The sequence below is a fragment of the Pantherophis guttatus genome, chromosome 1 (assembly GCF_059756535.1).
Source record: "Pantherophis guttatus breed Tessera chromosome 1, ASM5975653v1, whole genome shotgun sequence".
NCBI classification, from domain to species: domain Eukaryota; kingdom Metazoa; phylum Chordata; class Lepidosauria; order Squamata; family Colubridae; genus Pantherophis; species Pantherophis guttatus.
In genome coordinates, this window is record NC_142063.1 from 66174935 (window position 1) to 66201318 (window position 26384).

The following is a 26384-nucleotide window of genomic DNA, read 5'->3' on the forward strand; positions in this document are numbered from 1 at the left end:
ATTTTGAGTAGTTCGGAGAACCAGCAAATACCACCTCTGGCTGGTCCCAGAGTCTGGTGGGAATGGAGATTTTACAATATCCTTCTCCCAGGAGTGGGGAAGGAATGGGGATTTTGCAGTATCCTTCCCCTGCCATGCCCACCAAGCCACACCACACCCACCAAACCATGCTCACAGAATGGGTAGTAAAAAAATTTGAATTTCACCACTGAGGCAAACCCTACAGAGATTTCAACCAGGCTACCTTGCTCTGAGGACTCCTTAAAGGGAAGCATATTGATCTGGTACACACCAAAAAAATTGTGTTGTTTCCTTTACTGAAGGTGTCTAAGCCTTAGTTTGAGTGATTATGAACAAGATATCAGGATAAACAGTCAAATTAGGAGCTGTTTTGCTTCCAGAAACTCCAGAGTAAGGCCAACATACAGTTCCAGAAGCCATGCTGACTGCTTCTCATTGGGCTCAGTAAGTTGCCGCTCCGGGAGAAGAAATGGAAGGAAAATAGTGAGGCCTTGGCCCTAATCTACAACTCTGCAGCTGGTTCATTGCACCTAATAATGTTAGCCCTAATTAGATCTAACAACAAAATATCAAATAATCAACCTGGGCCATTAACCTATGAAATGATCAGCTAAGAGAAACTATCAACACACCATTAGCTAGTGATCATATTAAATAAACAACTGTGTCTAAATATCTAAAATTTTACCTGCGTTTTGCTGAAAATGTCTGATAGAACATCTTAGTGTACCTTGGATGTGAAATCCAATGTTTATGAGCCTCTCCTGTTGAAAACAATTACACGGTGAAGCCTGGGAAAACTTTTCATTAATGTGGCTTTGTTGACTGAACTGCAGTGGGTATTTTGCTTTAGATTAGTAAAAAATGGAAAGTCAAATAGCACAAGATATCTATCTATAATTTTATTGCAATCACAGTATTGAGTTATATTTGACAACCCAGAGAGACACCGCTTAATGATAGATACATTAATGGCAGTCATTTAGGTTAGATGACAAAAGGCAGCAAATCAACTGCTACTATATTTACCATTTTTTTTTAAAATAAGCATTGTCCTTCCGTAAGGGCATGTCCTCCCACTATTATTCTTCATTCTTTTCTCAGTTTCACATCATAAGTATATCTGGGGGAGGAGGCAGAGAGTACCAGTTGCCATAGCACAGCACTGAATTTTTTCAGTTAAGAAAATTAGCTGTTCTAAAAAAAGGCACAGAAGAAGCTAAGATGGGCTCCATTACAAATACTTATTAGCAATACCATCCCGTATCAAAATGTAGAACTGGCCCAGTACAAGAAGCTAACATTTTGATTCTCCTGATATTGTTCCCTTGACCTAATGGTGCAATCGAAAAGGATATAACTCAAAAAATTAAATCTGAAACATGTTTAACAGTAACAGAGTTGGAAGGGACCTTGGAGGTCATCTAGTCCAACCCCCTGACAAATAATTAAATCATGCAGATTCAGGATTGAGATATATAAAATAGAAAAGTTGATACATATAATGATCAAGAAAAAAAATAAATTCATATGAGAGTCAAAATAGTACAATTCAGATATAAATACAATAATCATTATTCAAGAATTATGAATTATAAAAAGTTCAGATCTATTTATTAATTTTTACTGATAAACGTGCATTAGGAATAAAATCCACTGAGCTTAACATGCTCAGTAAACTGAATAGAATATCTATAATTGTAGTTTTGCTTTTTTTTTTTTCTTCATTTTCCCAAACTGCCAAACCTTTCTATTTTGTAATGTTTTTCCTTCATTCTGCTGTCACACCAAAGTGCAGTTATTATTTCTGAAAGGACAGTACAATGGGAACTGAAACTTGTAAAAGCCCCATTCATTTTTTGGGAATTGGCACAATCGTAAGAATTTCCAGGGAATACACCAGACTTGTAAAACTCTTACTTAAAAATAATAGTCAACTCTGTAACTTATTATTTAACAGTAGTTGCTGAAGGACATGAATGAAAGGAGAATGTTGTGTCTTCTCTCTACTTGTGAGTATTCCATTGGCATCAAGCTAGTTACTGTGGCAACAGAGTCCTAGTAGGAGTATGCCAAATGTTTCAAGCTTGAAATAGCTAACCTTAAGACTTTACAACCTCAGGATAAAACATCTGTACACTGAGAGTTGTATCATTACTTCAGAAAAAAAAAACCATGTGGATTCTACTGACCTAAGGACAAAAATAAAGCTGCACGAATGGCTTGCTTTCTAAATTGCAATTGGATTGGTAGGATTTCATTCATTCGTCAAATATTAGCCAATAAAATAGCAGACACGAGTTTCCACACTTGCAGTGCACATATCACCAAGTGTTCCTAGTGCTGCTGATTAGCAACACTTTAGACTGATAGTGCTAAATGTAAAAACTAAACAAACGTGCTTTCTTTGGTATGTTGAGCTTTGGTTGGTTGACATTTTGAAATGCAAAAGTGTGAATGTTACTGCTACTTGTGCTTTATTTTGGAAGCACTTAATTCAGTGCCAAATATGGGCTGCTTTTGCAGGGCAAGTTGATCATGCAGAAAAATGTGCCATCCACTCAGGCATTAGAAAAAAAGCCTCCTCCTATATAGCCATGATGAGTGGTTTTGGATATTTTTATTTTTCACTCTTCTGCATCGTTCAGCGATTACTTATTACCATTACTTCTTCATGAGCTTAACGTGGATGTTGTACTACAAAAAGTGTTCTTCTGAAGTGGGCATTTTAAATAGTGTAAGTTGATGGATTTAATAGACTTTGGTTTAGTGGACTTCAGATTTAACAGACAATTTGCTCCATCCACAGGGTCATCAGAGTTGGTACCATCTGGTGTCTAGGCTGCTATTTACTGTATCTCTGTAGCTCTTTATTGCCTCTGGAAACTATTATGGCTTCTACATTAGCCTGGTCTTAGAATGCTGGGCAATCTTTGTTTTAAGTTTTTCAGACTCTGATCCACACCACCCACTTCTTTCCTCATCCGCTACTTGTCCTTGATCCATCTATTTGTAATTGTCCAATTGGTTTGATGGCAGAAGCAGCACCTGAATCTTTATAGCTTGGGCAGCTTCTTAATCCTTTTGAAGGTAGGGAGAAGTTCTCAGATCATTTGTTATTTGATGGATAAATGTCTTTGCAGAACCCCTTCTTTATCTAATCCATTAAATTGAGGATTAACATGACACAAAATGATTTTTCTTATGTTCTTAGGCAGGTCAAAGTTTGCCAGCACAACTAATCTTCACTGTACTCTATCTCAGAGTTACAGAAGAACTCTCTGCCTTCAAGAAAAAAGAGGCATGATTTTTAATGTTCATTTATTTTCTATGTGCTCCCTGAGCTTGGTTGTTTTCTTGCAAGCTGATGATGTTACTAGTTTGGTAATGAAATATTTGCAAGAAAACAACCAAGCTCAGAGGTCACCAAAGCCCCCACAGTTCAACCCTGAGATACAAATATTCCTTTCTGTCTGTACCTATTTTCTATTCCATGTCCCTTTTTGACCTGGCACTATATACTCATTCAGCAATAAATCCTGAACATATAAAGCAAAAAATTCATACTGTATTTTAAGTGCAATCAACCTGAATAATGATACATAACTGAAAACCATAATTACCACCTATGTGATGAAGTGGGTGCCCGTTTAAGATTTTACTGTAACTCGAACATTGACTGCAATGGTTCCTGTCCTATGTAAATTAAAAACTTTTGATGGAATTTTCTCTTTTCTTAGTTTCAAAAGTCATCTCATTTCAATTATATGTCTTATATACATTTAATAATTTAAAACATTTGGGTTAGATTTTCATAGATGAATGTTATTAAATTACATTTATTCTACCAATTTTTATCATATTGATGTGTCAATTCTTCTATATTAATTGCTAGATCTCTCATCTGAAATATTTGGTCTTCATTTTTATTATCTCATTTCTTTCAAAATTAAATAATGAAAAAGCAGAATGATATTCAAAGGTTACAAATATGAAGAGGAGGTTGGCAAAGGGAAATAGTGTGAAAGTAGAATGAATAATTAATGTGAAGTCTAGTATGAATGAGAGGACAAGTGGTAGTAAAACAATCAAGCAACATGACACTAGAGGAGTCCTACTGTAAACTAGGCTTGGTTCTTAATCATAGTTGCTTAGGCAGGCACAGGTCACAACAGTGTGTTCAGCACAACTTCAGAATTCATACTGAATAATTTATCCTATTTGCTCTTTCAACAGTAATAAGAACAAGTTGTGCTACACATAGTCTATTATACTCATTAAGGAAAAGTAAAATTCCCTTGTTCCAGACTGAAGCATTTAGATTCAATTTTAGTAGATGTGACAGCAAAGGCGAACTGCAACATTTGCATATATATCAATACAAATAGATAGAAAATGTGCCTTTAAAATGTATAATAACAAAGGATCATATTGTAGAACAATGTGAAAATGCTTGATTAATAAAGTCTAATTTGCATATTAATTCATCATTTAAATTTAATTATGCTCACTGCTCATTTTATTTATTTTAAAAACAAAATGAAATGAATTGTAAACAGCCTCCCATATAAATGAATTACGCCTATTAAAACATCTAGTCCAGATTGTCTGTCATTATTATACTAACAGCAAAATCCTATCATGTCTATTTAAAAGATGCTCCCAGGAATTCATCTGGGCTTACTCCTAATACAGAATTTTAAACATTTAAGAGGAAAAAAAAATCTCGTAACACCTACATTTATCAGTCACCCTTATCTTTTATATTATTGTCTATTGGAGGATACTATGGATGGTGATGTTTCAACAGACATTTAGGAAAGGTAAATACCACAATAAGAACATAAGATGTTCTTATTGTGTGAGAGTGTGTGTGTTTGACTCCTGGCAAATGCCCAGACAAATCCCCAAAGTTTTCTTGGTATGATTTTAGGAGTGGTTTGCCAGTCTTGTTCTTCCTAGGGCTGAGAGACAATAACTGGCCCAAGAACACCCAGCTGGCACTGTGCCTAAGACAGAACTAGAACTCAAAGTCACCATGTTTATAGCTTGAAGGCTTAACCAATACACAAAACTAGCTCTCTTTAGCTGGTATAGAATGCAGCAGCATGGCAATTATAGATGCCTCCAGAAGAGTAGATATTACACCTCTGCTCCATGAGTTGCACTGGTTGCCAATCTGCTTCTGGATCTAAGCATTGTTCAGAATCCTTATACACTTTACTCTCCAATCAGGGAAATGAAATTTCCTATCTATGGAAGAGATGCTTCCTTTGTTTTTTGTTTTTTTTACTTCACTAGTTTCTTCTTTCTCCAATGTATCCCAAATCTAACTCTGTATTATAATGGTTTATAAGAGGGAACATTTGCCATTTTGTTTCTATGGAGGATCTGTAGAATCTTTTAGGAAAGAGGATCCTAAAATATATTCCACTCTACACCTTGGCTAACAGAAAGCAGTTAGGCATATTATATAGGCTTATTTGGTACTATGCCATGAATCAGATGTATAATTGAGAACCAAAGCAATATGTAGATATGGTCATGTATTAATCATGAAGAATGAATACAAATGCTTATACAACATCAACATGCCAGAAACTTAATACTTGATGTCAAAAAATCATTAATGGCAGTTAAAATTACTAACATATCTAACATTAGGGTTAGAAAAGGGGAACATAAGCAGTAACATCTCCTGGGAGAGTCAGAAAATTAGGATGGTAATCATGATTGGGTAAGGCCCATTATTTTGCAACAGGGGTGGGTTTCACTTACCTTTGCTACTGGTTTGCTCGCACATCACTTCAAATACAGATTGTATTTGATGATGTCCGGGTGGGTGGGCGGAGCCTCCCACCACTGCTGCTACTGGTTCGCCCGAACTGGGACGAACAGGTAGCAACCCACCACTGTTTTGTAAGCATGCTCAGTGTAGACACGCATGAAAAAGGGGTGTAACTTTGAAGAAATAGTTCTGATTGCCATTTCATTTTTTTCTAATACCCACAAATGGATGTGCCTGAACCTAATATATTTTGGTTTTTAGCTGAAGATTAGTGATAAGCCAAATGCACTATTAGAAGAAATATAAATAAGACAAAATATAAGGAATATAGTAAAAAAATATACAAAGAATAGTTTCAGTAAAAATTATGAAGTACTGAGTACTTTCTAGATATACACTGCAGAAGAATAAGTTTCTGATGATTGGTTTTGTTATTTAAAAGAAATAAGAATTTCTGAAGGCTCTCAGGAAAAAAAGAGGACACATTTGACTTGACTCATTTTCAACCTTTAAAAGGAGGTGAATCAGATGACCTTCCTTTGGCACATGCTTTCAACATTTTAGTTTATGAAAAAATCTGATTATTTGTAGCACTTTCAAATTAAGGATTTGATAAGTATCTACTATATGTGGATGCAGTTCTTCCCTAAGGGGATGCCATGCAATTGAGAGCAACAGCATTGGTAAAGCTGACTGTATGTTGTATATTTTGTATATGTGTGTTGTATATATTGTTGTATATGTTGTATATTGTATATATGTATATGTATATTCTTGAATTTAAAAGGCATCAATTTTTTTGTCTAAAAAGTATTATAATTAGACTTTAAGGCTTCCTGAAACTAAAAGCTTTGCCCCACTTGTAACTTCTAGAACCTTCAGAAAATCATTCAGATAGTTGACATGACTCCATTACTATCACTTTGATAATAGCAATGGCTGGATGGCTCTAGAAGTCATTCCAAGTCTCTATTGGGGAAATTAACCAAAGTAGGCATATGATCTAAAGAATAAATATTTAAAATAAAAGCAAATGGCAACAAAAATTATGAATGATTTATCATAAATACTGCTGCAATTAAGTATTTTTATGTTTTATTCTAACATGCTGATAATAGTAAATTGGCAGAAAGCTAAGAACATTAACAACCAGACTTAAGAAGAAAAGAAAACACCAGGCTTGTTATAGTAATAAATTCATTCTGAAGGAAAAAGTCAGACTGACACCTAAACAGATATCCTTTAAGCTCCAGAAAGGGCTATGCTTATCTTTCAGACTATTAAACTGAGCCTATTATAGTACATGCTTAAAATTATGAGACAGCTCTTTAACGAAACAATGAATCAGTTGGCACTTTTTGGTCTATTCTTATCACCTAAAATGCAGTAACTATGAATAACAGCCATTTTTTTTTTTCAAAACAATACTTTTATTTAAGGATCACATCCATCTAATATGTCATGACATTGATCATTCCAGCTATATATCTCCTCTCCTCATGATCAAATAGTAAAACAAATTCTGGAAGACAAATGATCAAATTAATAACAGATTTCTACAATGTAATTTAATTATAGATATAGGCATAAAGTATAATATTATTAAAGTTAGTTCCTAGCATTTTCAGCCAATAATGTATGTCATTTAATGCAAGATAGCAGTCTAATCTGCTAAAATAAATAGTAAAGATATACATTCTTTGAAATCACAGGACTTCCAAATTTAGTTTTAAGTGCCAAAAAAAATATTTTTTTTTGACATTTCCTGCTTTTAGCACAACAAATGTATAAAAAAGGAACAGCTTGCTTGATAAAGAAGAAAGTATGTAATGTTGGGAACTTTTAGAAAGCAAATGTTGAACAGATGGTTATCCAGCCTACAATTGCCAATTTCTGATTTTTTTTCTTATAAATGGCTAATATCTTGGTATATATTAAAGGGACCTGATTGATTTTGTAAGAAAATAATGCTTTTGTTCATATAACTATGGAAATCATCTAAATCATTTCACAACATATTTTCTACCTTCAGGACTTGCAGTAATTTTTTCTATCTCTGTGTACTCCTAAATTTTTCTCAAGTCAAATGAATTCTGGTTTAGCAGGGTTAATGCAGTTTAGTCAAGACTATTTGAAGCCTAAACTTAGATCAAGTTTTTTTTCATTTTAAATCCCAAAGAAATACAATAATGAATTTTTCTCAGCAATTTTAGCCAAATAGCCTATTAAGCATGACTGAAACGTTTTGCCAATGAGTCCAAATGTCCAAATATGTTTGCTTCTTACACAATAGATCTTTCTGTATGTCAAAAAGTTATGTCAGTGGTGGGCTGCATGAAGCATGAAGATGAAGAAGATGAAGTTGAAGAAGATGAGGCACACTGTAAAGGGCATTAGTTGAAGTGAAGCACATTCCAAAATCATAATCTTAAAGGCTTATCGTTTTGATGCGGTGGAATGCTGAATACAATGTAATAAAACTTTTTCCAAAACCTAGTATGAAGCCTGAGTGTTTTGTATTTATTTGTTATGTGTTTGCTTTTCAGAGGAGAGACAGTTTGGTCCAGTGGTTAAGACACCAGGTTAGAAAACAGGAGACTGTGAGTTCTAGTTCCATCTTAGGCATCAAAACTAGTTACATAACTTTGGGCCAATCACTCACTCTCAGTCCTACTTCCCTCAGAGGGTTGTTGTTGTGGAGAAAATAGGAAAACGAAGGAGTCTTGGGTATGTTCCCCACTTTGAGTTATTTAAAAACATAATGAAAGTGGGATTTAATTTTTTTTTTAAAAAAAAAAACAACAGGTTATCATCCTTGGTGGGCACATGGCCACTTTACAAAACTGGCCCTCTGAATTGCTATTTGCTTGCAGAGGAAATTACTGTTTCTTTTATAATAAATGTAATTATTTAAAGAGCCAGTCTGATATAGTGATTAAAGCATCAGGCTAGAAATTAGGACATCCTGAGTTCTAACCCTGCCTTAGGCATAAAGCCAGCTGGGTATCTTTGGGCTGGTCACTTTCCCTCAACCCTAGGAAGGAAGCAATAGCAATGACAAACCCCTTCTGAAAAATTTTACCAGAAAAACTGCAGGGATTTTTTAAGCAGTCTTTGAAAATCAGACACAAGTGAACATAAATAAAATTATTTTAAATTATTACCCATTTGGGAGTTCCTGAATTTTTACAAGATAACAAAATCAATGAATTTATATAGCTTGTATATTGTTTGAACTGTGCAGAGCTGCTTACAAAATCAGATATATTTTATTCATACCATCAACTGCTATTCATATTTTATTTGAAGACATAATACATAAAAACACAATTTGCATAGCATGCTGGTTAGTCCCAAATTCCCAAATATATTACATAAAAGACAAAAAATAAGATGGTATTTCATCCACAATTCATATAGCTGAAAATGATAAAAGCATTAAAAATAGTAACGTGAAACTATGCCATGAAATAAAAAAGGATGCTTTCTAAAAATTATGGAAAACCTTTCCTTTCTGTGCATTGTTTTAGGTTGATGTTTGTGCATTCTAATTTGAGGACCATAGTAAAACAGTAACATAATATTAGTATACTATAATGTAGTATTCAGCTTGGGTAGAATTATCACTTGGATCAATCATAGAGCTGAATTATTTTGGCTCAATCACTTGGGGAAAATCTTATGTTATACTATTAGTATTATGGCTTCTTTTGTGTTTGTTAAGCTTCAAAGGATGCCCAAAATAAAAGTATAGAATCTAGTTTGCTTAAAAAATAATTTTGAATTATTTCATGACTTTACTCTTGCAAGGGCTACCTTCAAATTAAGTCTGTGCTTAAGCATCAAAATCTAGCTGCCCTGCTTCTAAACATTAACACAACTTTAAAAATCAATCGATACTGATGTATAATGGTTATATAATCAGCCAGATGTATAGATGTATAGATTCCACTTACTGAATCCTTCCCGAGGATCTGCAATAGGCAGATATTGTTGTTTAATGGTGTTAAACATATTGTCACAGGTTGTAAGCTGCCTTTTACAATTAACCAATGGGATTTTTGTCAATACCAATGGTGTTTAAGTGGTGCTGCAGATATTTTGGGATGTTTTGTGTGCTGTCTTGGCTTTCTTTTGCCACAGTCGTTCTATTCCTGTGTATGTATTTTGTGATTTTCTCCATTTCTTTTGCTTCTATTCTGTTGTCTCCAGATACTACAACATCCACTTTGCAGACTTTTTTGTATTTGTTACTGGCAATTACTATTATTTTTGTCACGAGGTGCTATGATTGGTATAAATGTACATAAACAAAACCTAGCCCTGTATCTCCACTGCATAAGAATTATATTATGGCATACATATTTAGTATATGAGAACTGAAGTATCTGTACTTTTTATATCAATACTGAAACACAAGGATATTTGTGGCCTCTCATACTGTCAAGACTCTAAAGTTATTTCTTATGTCAAAGCTTGCAGAATCTATTTAATTCTCAAGAGATAAGAGGCAAAACTAAGAAACCAAAATATATAATCTCACATTCTCAGCAGAAAGTACAAATCCACTGAAGGTTTGGTAAAGAAACAGCAAATAAATTATCTACGTTTTAATTGAAAAATAAACAGCTTTCACAAAAATCCAACAGGTTTTGTCTTGCATCTATGTGGAAAAATAAATAGAAGTTTTAGAAAATGAATATTTATTTTATAATAAATATTATATTTATTAAATATAATTATGTTTATCAAATATAAATATATTTAATATAGTTATATACTATAATAAATAAAATAATATTTTTAGGGATTGGGGAGGAGGAGAGAATATTTTATATAGCCATTGTCCTAAATACATGTATTAAAAAGCAGATCCTAAGTAAATGTATTGGAGTACGCATTTCAGAAAAATCTTAAGTAGAATTGAACATGACCAATAAGACAGGAGAAATTGCTTCAAAACACTATTTAGCATCTAGTCATTTACTTTTTTAAATTACCATGGTTTATTCAATTGTATTGTTGAAAAATATTTCATAACACAAATGGTAATGTTTGTATGCCTTTGCTTTTTTAATTAAAATATTAAAAATATTTATGAATAATGTATAACTCCTCACAGTTTGAAATATATAATTTAAGCAATTAGATCATTGCTTTTATCAAAATAACTCTGCATTCTTCCCTCACTCTATACAAGAATTTTCTTATAACAATCTGCTTTGCAACATGTTCTTATCCTTGTCTATAAATTTCTTTGTTGTTTATATTCAACTATCTTCTCATGGAGAAAATCTATGTGTTTGCTAAGAGTTGATATCAACTTGACAGCACATAATCATTGTCATCATCAAACTATTTTCAAATGCCCTGTGATAAATGATTTTCTACTGCATATGGTGAAAATGAAAATCTGGCATTTCTTCCTTGCTTTAGTCAGTTGTATAATCTAAAACTGGAATGAAAAACATCTGAAACATATATAGTTTGCAAAACTGAAAACAAAATATAGAGGTTTAATTTTTAATGGTTAGTTTGTTTTAAATAATGTATTGCCTTTTTACCACAGCAAGACCATTACCAAATACAAATAATGCTCTTGAATTATATTATTTTTACTTACTTTATTTGTATGTTGGTGCAAACTGCAATAGAACATATGAAAACTGGGCAGTCTTATTTCTGCCACATAATGCCTTTGCCATAGGAGTTATATTGATTATCAATATGTTCTTGAGCATAATTCAGTTTTGTCTATAAAGATATGGCTAAAGACCTGGTTATCTGTAAGTCCACCTGTCCCTGTCTACTTGCCCACTTAAGCCAAGTAAATAGAGAATACTGTCTTGAAAGTCTGCATCTACCAAAGTACAATATGAGGGGTTTGTAAATGAGTATTTTCTCTTGTTCCTCTTAACACCAATGAGGTAGAGAAGAGCTGGCCTGAATCTCTTCATAAAACTATCTTTCTTCCCAAAACTTAAGAAATGCTTCTGTCCTTTTGTTTATTTAAAGGTTTGTGAATATTGGCTTCCTGATCATTTCCATAGTTCTCTACAGTCCCCGAGCTTTTACAACTCTGTCCTTTCTAGAAGGCTTTAGGATTGCTGCTTGTACATCACCTAGAGACTTTGAGATTGAGGGGAGAGGGATGTCCTATACATTTTATAAATAAAATCATAGTGTCTTGTAGCAATAGCAACAGCACTGACGTTTATATACCGCTTCACAGCCCTCTCTCTCTAAGCAGTTTACAGAGTCAGCATATTGCCCCTAACAATCTGAGCCATCCAGAATTGAACTGCCAAACTGCAGTCAGCCTGCAGTCAGCAGAAGTAGCCTGCAGTACTGCATTCTAACCACTGTGCCACTATGTAATTGCATTTATTTATCAATCTTTTTTTATATAGCTGCCCATCTCACAGAATATCACTCTAAGCAGCCATATAAACCTTCATTTCCTCAAAGAGTCCAGATCATCTTGCGGGATGGGAATTTATAAATGCAGAATTTGTAAAAATTGATAGAATAAATATCTGAAACAAAGCTGTCCGTCAAAAGTATTGAGAAATTCCTCCAGTGTCTCAGAAAACTGCCAATTTCTGTGGCCAAACTCCTTAACAAACCTTTTTAACAAAAAAAACTCGTGAAAGTCTAGCTTTTATTTTGTAACACTCTTGATAAAGATTTGTTCAAAATACATAGCATTGGATTTACAGACACTGAAATTCCTATTGGCACATGATATTTTCTTTCCCTTCCACTCCCCCTTTCTTTTATTTCCAGACTCTGTGATCTTTTTCCTTCGAAAGCAAGGAAAACCGTAACGTGTTTGCTTCATTTTCTTGAACAGAAATGGACCTGACAAGTAATCACTTAATAAACATTAACATATCTATTAATCTGGAGGAAAAAATTCATATCAGATCTTCATTAAAATAAATAGTAATTGTTGACATTTCATGTTCCCGTTAAATTAAAACTATAGATGTAGATGCGGAAATCACAAGGGGAAACTGCTGTTACATGAAAGGTGCAGATTGTGATTTCTTAGCATGTGCTGATCAGCCTTTATTGATATAGAACTGCTTACTCTTTCATCAATCTGATAAAACCAAGAGTTGGATTATCTATGTGGGAAAGGTCATATAAAAATGAGATAGGAAGGCTATATAAACTGCATGAATAAATTAATCAGCGACCTGAAAGATTTAAAGAGGACAGCTTTAAATTCAGGACACTCTCCTACTCCAAAACTAGATTATACATAGAAGAAAAAGGATATAAACCCCCACAAAACAGATTACAGACATTTGGGCGCAGCAAGCATCTTTACTCTGTAGTAAGAGCCACTGGTTTAAGTGGTTTTTTTACTTGTTGAATAAATACGCATAGGTTTTTGCCCTGCTGGGGATGGATCAATTTAGCAATTTAGTAAGCTGCAGTGGAAACAATGGAAGAAGGGCATGAAGCAATTTTTCTTTTCTCTTTGTAAAAAAGAAACAAGTCGATAGAGGCTGTTGTGATGGGCTGCAAACACAAGGAAACCTATGCATGCTTACTCTGTAGCACATCCAATTAAGTTCAGGCTCATGCCTCCAGATAATATGCTTAGACTTCTACTTCAGTTCAGTTGGTATACTAGCCTTATTTTATGCTTATTTCCTTCCATTCATAGACGATGAACATCTGCAATTGAGAGTTTCTCCATTTATGGGAAATTTCACACAAAGTGAAAATCCCGACTTTTCTGCATTGTGTGTGGGTAATCTACAATTAGATTCACAGTCTAAGACTGGAGTAAACTTAATATTTCAAGTCTTAACTAAGAACCTAAGAATTATCGAAAAATTAGGCAGTTCCAAAAAGGGTGCGTTTTTAAAAAACTAATTAGGGTGTTCAGGTCTGATAATTTCAGTATTTCTGGATATCAAGGAAGTCATTTAGGTACCTCTCCAAAGACTCTAATCACAATTGGTATAACAATGAATTTCTTTTTCATAAGCATTTAACTTCTATCTGCAATTCCCAGTATTTCATAATTTTTTAAGTTGTTTTTCCTCGATTCTAACTTCACCCAGAAAAGCAACATCAGTGAACCATATTTTCTTCTTTTTAATAACTGGCATGTTCTATCAATATAGGGCATGTTTTAAGCAAGATGTCTTTCTGTTTGCATCTTAAAGTCCTATACCATCTTAACCGGCTCATTTTCCAAAACCTTCTCAGCTTGAGAAGGAAAGCCATGGTAGCACAGTACTTAGAATTCAGTACTGCAGGCTAACTCACCTGCTCACTCCAGGAGTTTGATTCTGAATGGCTCAAGGTTGACTCAGCCTTCCGTCCTTCCGAGGTCAATAAAATGAAGACCCAAATTGTTGAGGACACTATGCTAACTCTGTAAACTGCTGAGAGAGGGCTGTAAAGCACTATGAAGCAGCATATAAGTCGAAGTGCTATTGCTATTGATGGTCCCAAAGTTTTATTCTAATGAATAATTTTGGCAACTCGGTCATTTTTTTTTTATTGAAAAGTTTTACAGAAAAACCCCCAATATTCCCCCCACCCTTTCCCTCCCCTCATCCCGCCCTTCCCCCCAGACTTCCCAGAGCAAAATACAAGGTATTTCAGTTAACAATCATAAGCTAAATTAACCTATCAATCCTTAGACTACTAAATCCGCCCCTGAAACCTTAACTCCACTATAGATAACATAATACTTCTAATACTTAACGTTCATTCATAAGCTATTTGATATTTTCTTGTCTGATACTTATTTTGAATATAATCAATCCATCTTCTCCATTCCAATACGTATCTTTCTTGTGTATAGTCCTTTAAATATGCTGAGATTTTCGCCATTTCTGCTAAGTTCGTTACTTTCAGTATCCACTCTTCAGTAGTAGGCAAAGAGTCCTTCTTCCAGTATTGCGCAACCAACAGCCTAGCTGCTGATATTAAGTTCAAAATCAGTTTAGTCTCTAATGCTGTACAATCCGTCGTTATACCCAATAAAAACAATTGAGGAGTAAATTTCAACCTTTTTTTCAAAATATTCTGCATCACCCACCAAATTTTTATCCAAAATGCCTTGATTTTCTTACAAGTCCACCATATATGATAATAAGTTGCATCATCACATTCACATCTCCAACATTTAGCTTGCAAATTCGGATACATACATGATAATTTTTTGGGATCTAAGTGCCATCTATAAAACAGGCAACTCGGTCATTAAGCTCCTTGTAGTCAGACTGTGAAATTTTGCTCCTGCCAATCAAATGGTGAGTTGCTTCATTCTTTTTGTTACAAAAGTAACATTTCCTGTTGTTTGTTACATGTTGAATTTTCACCTTCATGCAATTAGTTTGCAAAGCTTTTTCCTAAGCCACTAAAATAAAGCCTTCAGTTTCTTTCTTTAAATCTCCTGATTGTAAACCAACTCCATGTGGGTTTTTTATCAACTTTTTCTTCTATATCCTTCAAGTATTGACACTATCCTTTGCTCACAACAATTTGAAGTTACTAGACCAGCATCTTTACCACTGTACCAAATTGCTCTCTACAGAGAACCTCCATGGATAGAGAATGTCTACTGCAAACATTCACCTACCAAATGTGGAGGGAAAAAATCAAAGAGGTCAGATCTATCATGCTTATCCCTCTCCTCCTTGAAATAATGGAGCAGAACTCCATCATTTGTTCCATTTCAAGCTTGTTTTTCCTTTATTACTATATTTTGAACTAACTAATGATAACTAAACCCTATGTAAAGCGGGTGTAGGCTACTAAAACAAGGTATATAAATTTCCATCATTTCTTTAAATATTCTATGTATTTTATTATCATACCAGAAAATCATGAAAGAATAAGCAAGATTATAATCCTCCTATTTCACCTCTGATATTATCCCCTTGCCTTCACCCATCACACACAATAAATATGCATTGTTTTCTTTTGAATTAATTTATGGAAAACTTTCCACATTGTCCTTGACTCCCCCAGCAAAAATTCATTTTCACTATTATTCTGGCCCAAAGCAAAAGGATATTTGAGGAGAATTAATTTTGCAACTCCAAAATGTATAAGCCAAATCCATATGATATCATTATTATTAGAGAAGAATTTGTGTAAACATAATGGAACCTAGAGAAGCAGACTAAAGACATCAAACAAAGAAAATACATCAGGCAATTTATTTAATAGTTGGTTTCCTTAGTGGCAGCAAACCACAACTACAAAAATATGCCAAGGCAAAACAATGGAATCATTTTTTTAAAGTACTATACTACCACAACACCAGGGGAAAGATCAAAAATTATTCCCAACCAAGCATTCATGAAGATATTTTTTTAAAAAAACCAGAGACATTCTCATAACCTAGAAACATACTTTCTACCCACACAGAAAGCTGAAACGACTTAACCTTACAGCAAATATCTGATTAAAAACTACTATAAAAAATCACTCTCTCTTATAGCTAAGAGCATACTCAAAAGTGTTATAGAGCTGGTTCAATCCACTTTGCACTGCACTGAAACATTTCTCCAACTTAAACAGTCATGATCAATACAACTAAAATAGGGGCAGAGAACTCAGATTTCCTTCTCTTGTTCCAACTCAGTTTCTAGGTCACTTGAAAAGAAACCTCTTCACTGAAACCTCTATTGCTGTACTTGTACATTTTTGCCCAAGCTATTCTATCTATCTAGTACAGAATACTCTCAGTGGAATCAGTGGCAAGGATAAGGCCACACTGTTGATAATAATAGGAATAAATAATAATCATGACAACAGCAATGGCAATACTACAATTCAATAAAAATAGCATATGAAATATCCCCAAAAAACCTCTCTTCCCAAATCTAAAATAAAAAGAGGAGTTGCCTGCTTTGTTTATTTCTCTTAAATAGTCATTGAAACTGGTTGTTGACTAATTTAGATCATACTCTGTATAAACATCTTGAGTATTTATATGGCTATTTAAAAAAAAAAAATAGTGGTCTTGTCCCTAAGTGCTACAAGTCATCCTCACTTAGTGATTGCCTTAGACAGTGATCATTCACAGTTACAATGATGATGAAAAAGTAACTTTGCAATCAATGCCCACATTTACAACTCTTATAGCATCTCGTTCTCAGTCATATATTCACTATTACAGTTAGTGAATATGTGCTGTCCTGTGTAAATTGTAAGCACAATCACAGTCCTGTGATTTTTCTTCACTTAGCAACCACTTAATTTAACTAGTACGTTGCTGGTCTCAACTGCAGTTGCAAAACAAGTACAGTTGCTGGTACTTACTGTTATGTGTGATTTTGCCTTAGCAATTAAGAGAAGAATGATCAGTGCTTAATAACAGATCAGAAGCAGCAATTAAAGGCCTATATATTCTCTTCTAAAAATGCTGTTTATATTATGCCAACATAAACGAGCCACTGGACAGTCAGCCCTTTGAGGACTTCCAGACAGGAAATTAACAACAACAACAACAAAAACCCTATGAGTACTAATTTTACCTTTATTGTTGGGTCATAGTAACAAAGCCTTGCAAGTTTGTGAGCATTTCTTCCCTCCTCTGACTTTACTGCCTGGGAGAGTACCTTCTGAGATCCTTTCTCCATCCCCCTTCCTTCTGTGGTTTGTCTCTTGACTAATCATTGCCTGGCTGAGGCTCTTCCACTTGTCTCCTAAGGTTATTCTTACAAACTAAATCTGATCTAAAGCCGTTTTTTGGGTTCCTAACCTTTTTCCTAAAAAGATCGGCCAAAACTTCTAAATTTGCAATGGGTTTTTAACTAATAAGTTAACAAACACAGGAATATTCCAAATGTCACTATTATAAGACAAATATCCATTACTATAAGACAAATTGAAGACAAATAGTCAATAGAAATTGACTACGGCTTATGATTCTTCTTTCTTACCTGCTGAGCTAAGCAGTACACTGAAGTCTGTCCCACGCTGAGATTCACCACTGCCATTTTGTGTTTCTTTCTCACTTTCTTCATAACGGTGCCAGTTGGAGACTAGCTTTCTTCTTGAATAATTTCCCCGGTCTTCCTTGCCAATTTCTGGTAAGTCAACTTCAGCAGTAGCCTATAGCATATATCAGAAAAAATATTAAATAACTGTGGTTCGCTTTTGATTTTATTCCAGTTACCAAGAAAAATTAAACAACAGTGTTGTCAATTTTCCAACATTATTTTATGTAGTAATATCTTGATTATCAACTCTGCTGTATCAGACTTGGCAATTGGATCAATATTTTTGCTAGGACACAATGCATGATGGCAGAAACATTCTAATTTCTGTTTTGTTCTGTATTGTTCTGTTTGTATTGTTTGTATTTATTGTTTGTATTTTGTTCTGTTTTTATTTTTATTTCAGAATTGGATGGTAACTATTATTTTTAATAATTTAACTTAAAATTAATAATTTTAACATATTAATATTTCTATTTCAGAAAAAATATTCTGAAAATAGAATTCATCTTATCTCCCTAAGATTTAATATTTTACATTATCAGATTTCTATTCGGCTACAAAGGATTACAATCAGAGCAAACAGGAATAGTTAGTCTGTGTTAAACGAATTAGACCTACAAGGCTTCACAGTAAATAAAACTGTTAAATGTGAAAGATCATTAAAAAGAAGCAGAGCTCCTCATTAAGGAATACTTTTTTACCATTCAACATGATAGGTTACAACAATGTTCCTCAACCTCAACTGTTTGAAGATGTGTGGGCCTCAATTCCCAGAATACTTCAGCCAACATGCAGAATTCTAGGTGTTGAAATCCATATAATTTAAGGTCTATTTAAGACTTTAAGTCTTAAGTCATTAACAATCAGAATATAAAAATTCAGTTATCTAAACAATAAAAGGAAAATGTGGCACACATTTGTTTAAAAATATCACTCTATGTGACAGACGTAACATCCTCCATGTAGCACTTGTGGGAAATCTCATTTAAGCTTTTTTAGACATATTGTACTCATCATACTGCTCATACAACATAATGCAAAGTATAGAACAGGAATAAGAAATTATGAGTAAAAGATATCAAAGACATGAAATAAGAAAAGAACAAAGGAAATACCACGTTTTAACTTATACTGGCATCATTATACTTCTACTTTTAATGGTCTTCTACTTTTATAGCGGTCGGAGGTATCTGTAAGGCAGTTTGATGAAGAAGTGATTTAACTACAGTAAAGGGAAGATAGCAATGTCCTCTATCTCCAGTTTATTTCTCATATTCACAGAAGGAAAGACTAGATCTAGCATGTGCCTACCCATATGCACTAAGGCCAAAATTATATGGAGCAAGCCCAAAGCCATCATGTACAAACCACTCCAGCCCTCTCTCTCCAGGGCAAGATTTGAATCAAATCAAGATTTGATTTCCCCAAGGCTGTCCATCCTGGAAGTTCTGACAATATCTAAGAGCTCCTAGAGATTTCTAGGCAATCAGTATTCCAGTAGTAATTCTATCTTATGCCTATTTCCCATTCCATGTACATTTACTTGCACAGGTTTGTCAGATCAAAGGTCTCCTATACCGTCATAACAACCACTCCTCCCTAGCTTTCAATCGGGAAGTCTGGAAAGGCAAATTTTGACAGGGCTATATTTTTGTTGTTAGCCAACCAGGTCTCAGCAATATATGCCAGTTTAATGCATTTGCCCATTGTAGGGTATAGACCGCTGTAGACTTATCCTTTACCAAGTCAGTTCCCTGAGCCTACATATGTAAGGCATTTTTTAAAATATTAAGGGTATTATTTTGGAAGGGTGTGAGTATAAATTATTTCTGCATGCTGTTGATATTTTGGCAAATTTGGATCAATATTCTACTTTACCTAAAGGTTGTATTATTTTGGAGAATATTCTGGTTATAGGATAAAATAGAATAAATCTAATTTGCTTCCCCTGAGTCCTAATATATCAGTTCAATATACTGTATCAAATCCCATCTCTATGTAAAGAGATAGAATTTGATATTTCTATCGATTATATTAAATACTGATTACCCGTGCTCCACTATGAAACTATGTGAAATCAACACTTAAGAGTTTGAAAACTAATGAATAGTTACGATCGGCCTGTCCTCTCCCCTTCTCTCTCTCAGGCTAGCCCCACAGAAGCTTCTCCTCTCTATCCCCTTCTCTCCCTCAGGCTGGCTCCACAGAAGCCTCTCTTATCCTACCCCCTTCTCTCCCTCAGGTTTGCCCCATAGATCCTCTCCTATTCCCTTCTTTCCCTCAGGCTGGCCCCACAGATCCTCTACTATCCTGTTCTCTCCCTCAGGCTGGCCCCATAGATCCTCTACTATCCCCCTTCTCTCCCTCAGGCTGGCCCCATAGATCCTCTTCTCTCCCCTTCTCTCCCTCAACCTTGCCCCACAGAAACGTCTCCTATCCTATCCCCTTCTTTCCGTCAGGCTTTCTAGCCCCTTCTCTCTATGAGACTTGCCCCACAGAAGCCTGTCCTATGCTATCCCATTCTCTCCAGAGTTATTTTCAAGTTGGGAGTGAGAGTAGAATGTCTAATTAATTAGCATCAGAGCATGTTATAATAATATAGGAAATACTAATGCTCTGATGGTCATTTCGAAAAATCCTTTCTTAGTGAGCACCTAAAAGCCAAGAGGAACATACATGGCAAATTTCAGGTTTGTAGGCTTTATGGTTCTGGAGATTTCGTGATTAATGCACGAGTGGTTTTCGCTTTTATATATATATAAATTCCAAGCATTATATACCCAAAAATATTTCCAAATATGTGGAAATAAATATATTGAAACTTACATTGACTCCGAATATTGCAGTTTTTCAAAAGTCCATTTTGGTTCTTCCACTTATGGTAGAATAATATGAAACTATCACCATCCTGTGGATTCCTACTTTCCTACATACATATTAACCATCTAAATAGCCCAAATGTATTTTCTGACATACTGTATATCTAAGCTCCTTTATCCATAATTAAAACCAATACCTTTATCACTTGGCTTATAACCAGGGGTGAAATGCTCCCAGTTCGGATCGGATCACCCGATCCAATAGCGATGGAGGCGGGTGGTTTGGAGAACCGGTAGCAAAAATCCTCCCCCCCCATGCCCAGCTGAGCCGCGTGATCATCAGAAGCCTTTTTTCTTTTAAATGGCTGACGATCCAAGCTGAGTTGCCTGATCGGCAGAGGGTTTTTAAAAAAGCCTCTGATGATCAGGCAACTCAGCTGGGATCGTCAGAGCCTTTTGAAGAGGTTGTAGGGAAAAAAAATTCTACAACCTCACTGAAGAGGTTGTAGAAAAAATGGTTTTAAAAGTAAAAAAAAAAAAAAATTGGCCATGCCCACCCAGTCACATTACCGCCCACACACACCAAGCCATGCCCACAGAACCGGTAGTAACAAATTTTAGATTTCACCACTCCTTATAACCATCAATTCCGCTCCACAAGGTGAGAAGTTTATTCAGATGTATTATATCCTTACCATTTCTCCTAATATCACAAATACAGAAACACTTATTTTTCTGTTTCTTTCACATAATTCATTAATTTAAGATTGTTATCATGTACTCCTCTTTTATATGCCTTGGTCATAATCAGCTATTACCCTCTGTCACCTATAATGACTGGTTAATCAAGGTAACTTTTTTTTAGAATGGCACAGAAGTAGTATACTGGGTTCATGAAGCATTTCCTGCTAATATTAAGAGTGTTTTTGCCTAGTATGATACAACCACAACCCTGTGTTTTATCCCAAACACAGTCAAGCTATTCTATGCAAACTGGGATAACCCAAAATGATCTTGAAGCCAACATACTATTGCCCATATATTTCCAAATACAACGTGCATCCATTACAATAGCAATAGCACTTACCGTATTTTTCGGAGTATAAGATGCACCTTTTTCCCCCCTAAAAGGGGATGAAAATTTAGGTGCATCTTATACACCAAATGTAGCCCTTCCTACCCACTGGCCCCCACCCTTTGGCCTCTGCCTCGCAGCAGTTACCTCCTTGCAAGCAAACAGCAAGAAAAAACAACTCCTTTCAGCTTCAGCCCAGCCTAATTAGCACAAGTTGATTGGATTGGCCTCCCGAGTCTCAGCTGATTTGCTCTCAGCTGTTTTGTGCAGGGCTCTGCTGCTTGCTGCAAAGAGGTAAATTGCTGGAGCAGATTTTTTTCCCTCTTGTGCTAATCAAGCTATGCTGAAAATGAAAATAAACGTAAAGCAGGCTGTTTGCTGTTTGCTGCAATGACACAAAATTGCTCAGAGGCAAAGGCAGAGGCAGAGGCAGAGGCTTTTTCCTCACAAAAAAAGGTAGGTGTGTCTTATACTCCGAAAAATACGGTATATACCGCTTCACAGTGCTTTACAGCCTTCTCCAAGTGGTTTTACAGCATCAGCATATTGCCCCCAACAATCGGGGTCCTCATTTTACTGACCTCGGAAGGATGGAAGACTGAGTCAACCTTGATCCAGTGAGACTCAAACTGCCGAAATGCTGGCAGCCGGCAGTCAGCAGAAGTAGCCTGCAGTGCTGCATTCTAAGCACTGCACCACAACGGGTCTTGATACACAATGATATACATTCAGGATGCTAGAGATCTTCCTGATGGGAGATATATATACACTATAGAGTTTTTGAATGATTAAGAGGTTTTCCAGTTTTTCTATTGGACCAAGTAACTACAAAGTATACCAGCTTTATCCTGTATTAAGTCATTTAATTACAAATATTTATTCATACGTTACTGAACAGAATCCTTTATTTGACATAGTGTAAAATTATTTTAAAACTAATGAGGAAAAGAAGGTAAAATTAAACACTGGCAGAACTGAGCTTTTTAGACGAGAGGACATAAAAATGAAATATGCTACATGTGCAACTGTCACAGATTTGTGAAATTTGCCACTTAGGTGGTTACAATATGGAACAATAGTCATGTGCTCCAGGCAAGCAGTGGGGAAGCAAATTACAAGGCTGGTTGGCTGAGGAGAGACAAGTTATATGCAAGGACGTCTCGGGAATACTTGCTCTAGATTGAAAAACATTTAATTACAAATACAGGCACAGGAAGAGAGATGGGAGAATAAGGTCAAAGAAATTATTGTCGATTACTGGAGTAAGGATACATCTTTTTTTATACAAACATTGCCACAGCGACTCAGATATTCACTCTCATGCCTCTTTATGTTCTCTGAACAAATTGCTGAAGGAAAAGCTTTGCCCCCAAAAGTTAAGGAGGTTCGAATTTGGATAGGGGACCATAAAGAACTGCTAAGGCTGTACAGCAGACTGATGGGAAACTATCCCAGAAGATGATGATGATAAACTGTGGACAAGAAATTACATAGATGAGTCCATATAGACATCAGGATCCGAAGACTTGAAGAATACCTTATGGCTGAGGGAAAGTGAATTAAGTCAGCAAATCAAACAGTATAAAATAGGCATTTGAAGGCTGAATTCTTTGTAAGTTCTTTGTAAGGATAGCTACAAGCAGGTGTGTGTAAGGCCAACTTTCATAACATAAGAATGTTGGCTAAGAATTAAGTCCATTCAGCTTTCAATGTAAACTGAGTTCATGTGAACTCTGAATTTGTTTGATTTTTTTCTTCACAGTACCTAAGGCCGTGATGGCAAACCTATGGCACGTGTGCCACAGGTGGCACATGGAGGCATATCGGTGGGCACGCGAGCGTTGCCCTAGCTCAGCTCCAGCGTGCATGTGTGCACCGGCCAGCTGATTTTCGGGCCTTCTGGGCCCACCAGAAGTCAGGAAACATGTCATTTCCTGCCTCCAGAGGGCCTCTGGAGGGTGGGGAAGGCTGTTTTCGCCCTCCCCAGGCTCCAAGAAAGCCTCTGGAGCCTGGGGAAGGTGAAAAACGGGCCTACTAGGTTCACCAATAACCTTTTCGCAGTCGCGTGCCAAAAGTGGGGGGGAGGGCACAGGGGGCATTTAATTATGGGTGTGGGCACACATGCGTGTGACCCCCCGCACAACCCCCACTTTTGGCACGTGACGGCAAAAAGGATAGCCATCACTGACCTAAGGTCTCCCGAGGTTATGCTGCCAATTTTAAACTCATCAAATTAATAAAATATAAACCTTCCCTTCCCTTAAGTGGTGAACCAGTGGTGAAATCTAAATTTTTTTGCCACCGGTTCTGTGGGTATGGCTTGGTGGGCATGGCTTGGTGGTGGTCATGTGACTGGGTGGGCATGGCCAACTTTTTTTTACTTTTTAAAGCATTTGTAACTAGTAAAAAATGCTTTAAAAAGTAAAAAAAAAAGTTCCGATGATCAGCACCTGATCAGCCTGACCCCCCCTTGCCAAGCCAGACCCAACGTCTCCTAGCCCCGAAGATTGCCTGCCTTTCCACCTCGGCCACCAGTCTGGGAGATGACGGGGGGGGAGAGAGAAACAAAGCGTTCGGCTGCTCCCCCTTTTCACTCACTCAAAGCTTCCTGCTGCAGATTTTCACGCCTTGCTTCACATGCTTGGGATTGTCACCCTTGTCTTCTTCTTCCTCCTCCTCTCCGTCTTCGAAGTGGAAAAATGCCAGGAGAAAGCGCAAAAAGAAGCGCTTGCTTGCTCCTGCCATTTTTCATTTGTAGAAAGCTTTCGTACCTGTGAAGGCAAGTCTGGCTTCCTGCGCTGCTCGCTAAAAAACTCACCAGTACTGCTTGTGTGTGTGTGCGTGTCTTTGCTCCTGGTCTTTTGCAGCAGCCCGTGCCTAACGTCCTGTTCCTGGCTGGCTGAACCGGAGTTGGAGAATTCATTCACCTCTTCTGGCCTTGCCCAGGCCGGGCCAGGCTGGCCAAAGCCGCCCCCAGATCAGGTTCGTTGTCGGCAGGCTGAACTGCTTATGTGTCAAAGCCACGGTTGGTCACTGAAGTTCACCCATGAGGGGGAGTGAGAGGAAGAGAAAGCAAAGATTGTGGTGGATGGCTGCTGAGGAGGGGTGCTTTTGTGTGTGGGAGGTAAGCGACCATGCCCTTATCGCAGGGGAAGAGGCGATCGATTACTGGTTCATATGTATAATTAACGAGAGTTGATAGAGGGCAATTCCCCAGGGTACCAAAGCACCCCCTCCCACTTTTTTCTCCCTGCCACTCTGTCCTACGTTCATAGCCACTTTTTCCTCTCTCCTGCCACTGCCCTGCCTCCTGCCACCCAGAATACAGGATCAGCCTGGCACACATGATCCGGGGCTGAGGTAGGGAAAGGCAGGGCATGACATTGCACTTGGGGGAGCGTGTGCGCGCAGTCTTCCTTTTCCTTGCCACATAAACTCGGGGCTGAAGGGCTTCCTGATGACCCCTCCCAGCACTGGCCTCAATTCCACACTCACCTTCCCCCCCTCGCCACTCTGCTTTCGGCCTCATGATTTTAAAAGGAATATATTTATAGTTAAAAGCCAGATGTCCCGTCCCTGGTTGCTCATCTTAAAGGTGCCTCGCCCCATCCCTGCCACCCCGGGAAGGGGAGCAGGCACCTCAGCTGCCCCGGCTGCCCTGGAAACCCCTGGCCAGCCTGCCCAGGAGGTACAACAGGTGAGCTGGTGGTTGCCCCTGGCAGGCTTGGAATGGAAGCACCCGGATCCACTTCAGGGCCTTTAAGAGCAGCCGTCATGCTGCGTGACCCCTAAGACGATCTGGGGGTGGCTTCAGCCAGCCCAACCCAGACAAGGCCAGAAGCGGTGAATGAATTCCCCAACTCTGCTTCAGCCGGCCGGGGACATCAGGCTGCTGCGAAAAACCAGGAGCAAATACACACACACATACACACACACAAGCCGCGTGCACAGCGGTACTGGTGAGGTTTTTAGTGAGCAGCGTAGGAAGCCAGACTTGCCTTCACAGGTACAAAAGCTTCCTACAAATGGAGAAACAGGAAGCGCTTCTTTTTGCGGAAAGGAGGAGGAAGGAGAAGACAAGGGCAACAATCACGAGTGCATGAAGCAAGGCGTGAAAATCTGCAGCAGGAAGCTTGGGGTGAGTGAAAAGGGGGAGCAACCAACTGCTTTGTTTCTCCAGAACTGGTAGTAAAAAAATGCTTAAAAAGTAAAAAAAAATCCCACAATCCCGCATCACTCAGCTGATTATCTGAACTTTTTTTGTACTTTTTAAGCATTTTTTTACTACCGGTTCTCCGGAAGTAAAACCAGGAAGTAACGACAACCGGGCAGATGGGCGGAGCATCGAGCTGCCATCACTACCAGTTCTCCAAACCACCGGCTGTCATCGCTACCAGATTGGCCGAACTGGGAACATTTCACCCCTGCTTTTAACTGATTTGTGGCATTTTCTATGCATTTTATTATCTTGTACCTCTTTCCAGAGAAGCCATTTCATTGAATTAAATAAACATGTACAAGATAGCAAGATTAATTATAGCAATTGGAAAGAAATCCAAGGATTATATTTCAATCATTATTTAAATTATTTATTGGAATTTCAAAATCCATTGTAACAAGCCATGCAATGTGTCCTTAAATCACAACAGAGAAGACTGCCATTACCAGCACCTTGTGTTTTGTGTCCAATGCTG

At 36.9% G+C, this 26384-nt stretch overlaps 2 protein-coding genes across 7 annotated transcripts in view; one reads left to right on the forward strand and one right to left on the reverse strand.

Moving 5' to 3' along the window:
- Positions 1 to 26384, reverse strand: part of AVEN (apoptosis and caspase activation inhibitor) — a 156470-nt gene that overhangs the window by 93511 nt on the left and 36575 nt on the right. For 5 of the 6 annotated variants that reach the window (XM_034418662.2, XM_087875474.1, XM_087875490.1 and 2 more), the window contains exon 2: positions 17737 to 17908. In XM_034418662.2, the coding sequence (XP_034274553.2) occupies positions 17737 to 17908 (172 nt within the window). Of the gene's footprint in view, positions 1 to 17736; positions 17909 to 24508; positions 24629 to 26384 lie in introns of those variants that run through there. The other variant, XM_087875466.1, reaches the window with a different exon arrangement.
- CHRM5 (cholinergic receptor muscarinic 5) overlaps positions 1 to 26384 on the forward strand; it is a 76629-nt gene that overhangs the window by 7449 nt on the left and 42796 nt on the right. The gene's annotated exons all lie outside the window — the stretch shown is intronic.